We start from the raw sequence: 1,857 nt of genomic DNA on the forward strand, positions 1-1,857 counted from the left end.
TTTTTAGGTTTCTCTCATATATAAATAGCGACTGTAAATGTCAGTTTAAATCGTCTTACCTGTAAAACTTGCCGTCTTTACCGGAAGTCAATGTACACACCTTAACGACTGGGCATGTTTATTTTTTCCAGTGTAACTGAAAAGTTAAGTTTCATTTTCCTGTTCTGGAACATCATCTGCTATCTAGTCGGCGACAGAGGTAAGTCCCTATTCTGGTGTTTCGCCTCTCTGTTCTTTTTTTAAAAAGTTATATACCTATAGTGTTTTTATGCATGGATAACGGATGTATGATTGCTAGAACTTATGCACAGATGTGCTGTCTATTTGCTCTCCTGTGGTTTCTGATGTTATAGACCTTAGTGTTACTGTAATTACAGAATGTAACTTTGTTTATACATATACATGCACACACACAGACACACACACATATCTATATAAGGGGCATTTGTGTATACAGGAGATTTGTTGATTTGGATAGTGATAGCAGTTAAGTCTAAACGGCTAAGCTATATGGATAATATGGGTAAAAGTACGTGGTAAGAGTCTTCATCTTTGTATTCAGATGTTTTCAGTCTCATTGCCTAGACAGGCAGTTTTTCCTTCCTTCCTGTCACCCACAGAGGAACAACAGAATTACTTACAATTAGATTAAAATGTTAAAAGCTAATAGAAAATGCAAGATTTATCTCATATAAAAAATGCCACATATAGTGTGGTGCATATATTTGAAAAAAAAAACACTTTTTTATTTATCTGTGTTGATAGATTATAATTACAAAATGGAAGAAGGAAGAACTAGCCCGAAGAAAAGAAAGAGAGTCACGGATGATAAAGATGACAAGAGTAAGTCCTTCGGGTCATTTTACCCTGAAGATCTATTTATTTAAAATATATTTCTGTGTACGCAGTAGAATTTTTCTGAAGTTGTTGAAGTTGCAGGCTATAATGAGACATGGCAGTTTTCTATTGTCCTCCTAGTTGTTAAATGCATATATATGATATATATGCCTAAATGAAACTGCCTTTCTTTTGTTCCTTCAGATAAAGACATGCATAATTACATTAAAATTATTTTACGTGATTGCATGATTTTGGCAGATATGGCAGAATGGCTGACCCTCCCTGTGCCTGGTTCTGCCCGAGTCTTCTTGTTAAAAAGTTTTTCTTTGCCGCTGTCACCAAAGTGCTTGCTCATAAGGGGTTATCTGATTTTTGGGGTTTTCTCTGTATTATTGCAGGGTCTGTACCTTCCAATAGAATGCATTGAAGTGACTGTTGTTGTGATTTGGTGCTATATAAATAAAACTGAATTGAATTATAAATATTTGCATTATCACAACTATTACAATGAAAGTAGGAAATACTCCCACAACTGGCATCTCTCTTTATACAACCTCTACAATTGCAAATTATTAGTACATTGTAAATTGACCATGAAAATACATTTACATTATTTTTTTAATGGAGAAATTACTTCTTCCTTTTTTTGGTGTTGGAAAAAACAGACCTCTGGCGTGTAAAATGTGGAGACAAAAAGGGTTGGATGGATGTAGAGAAGTTGAGAAAAGGTAAGTACAGTCTTACCTTTCTTACCAGTCTTACCAGTCTTTCCTTTTTCTATTTTTGTACATACAGTGAAATATATAAATCAATAAATAAATAAATAATTTTTTATTAAAACGATTACGTTTTTCTTCATAACTATAGGTAAGGATTGTATTGAGTTTGAAGGCTCCTTTTACAGTCCACCTGAGTTTGAGAAGCTTGCAGGAAAAGATTCATGTAGAAAATGGAAGTCATCTATTTACCACAAGAAAGCTCCTCTGCACTTTTGGTTCAAGGTACTTTTTTTTTTTT

General features: G+C 33.8%; 1 protein-coding gene across 1 annotated transcript in view; it reads left to right on the top strand.

Annotated features, from left to right (window-relative positions):
* The first annotated feature begins 143 nt into the window (after nucleotides 1-143).
* Nucleotides 144-1,857, top strand: part of LOC102213531 (glutamic acid-rich protein-like) — a 3,677-nt gene continuing 1,963 nt past the window's right edge. Inside the window, exons 1-4 of the mRNA XM_005750175.1 lie at nucleotides 144-199; nucleotides 766-843; nucleotides 1,506-1,568; nucleotides 1,708-1,841. Of these exons, the coding sequence (XP_005750232.1) occupies nucleotides 780-843; nucleotides 1,506-1,568; nucleotides 1,708-1,841 (261 nt within the window). The 5' untranslated portion in view covers nucleotides 144-199; nucleotides 766-779. The remainder of the gene's footprint in view (nucleotides 200-765; nucleotides 844-1,505; nucleotides 1,569-1,707; nucleotides 1,842-1,857) is intronic.

The sequence above is a fragment of the Pundamilia nyererei genome, unplaced genomic scaffold (assembly GCF_000239375.1).
Source record: "Pundamilia nyererei isolate P.nyererei 1_Seehausen unplaced genomic scaffold, PunNye1.0 scaffold00264, whole genome shotgun sequence".
In the NCBI taxonomy this organism is placed as follows: domain Eukaryota; kingdom Metazoa; phylum Chordata; class Actinopteri; order Cichliformes; family Cichlidae; genus Pundamilia; species Pundamilia nyererei.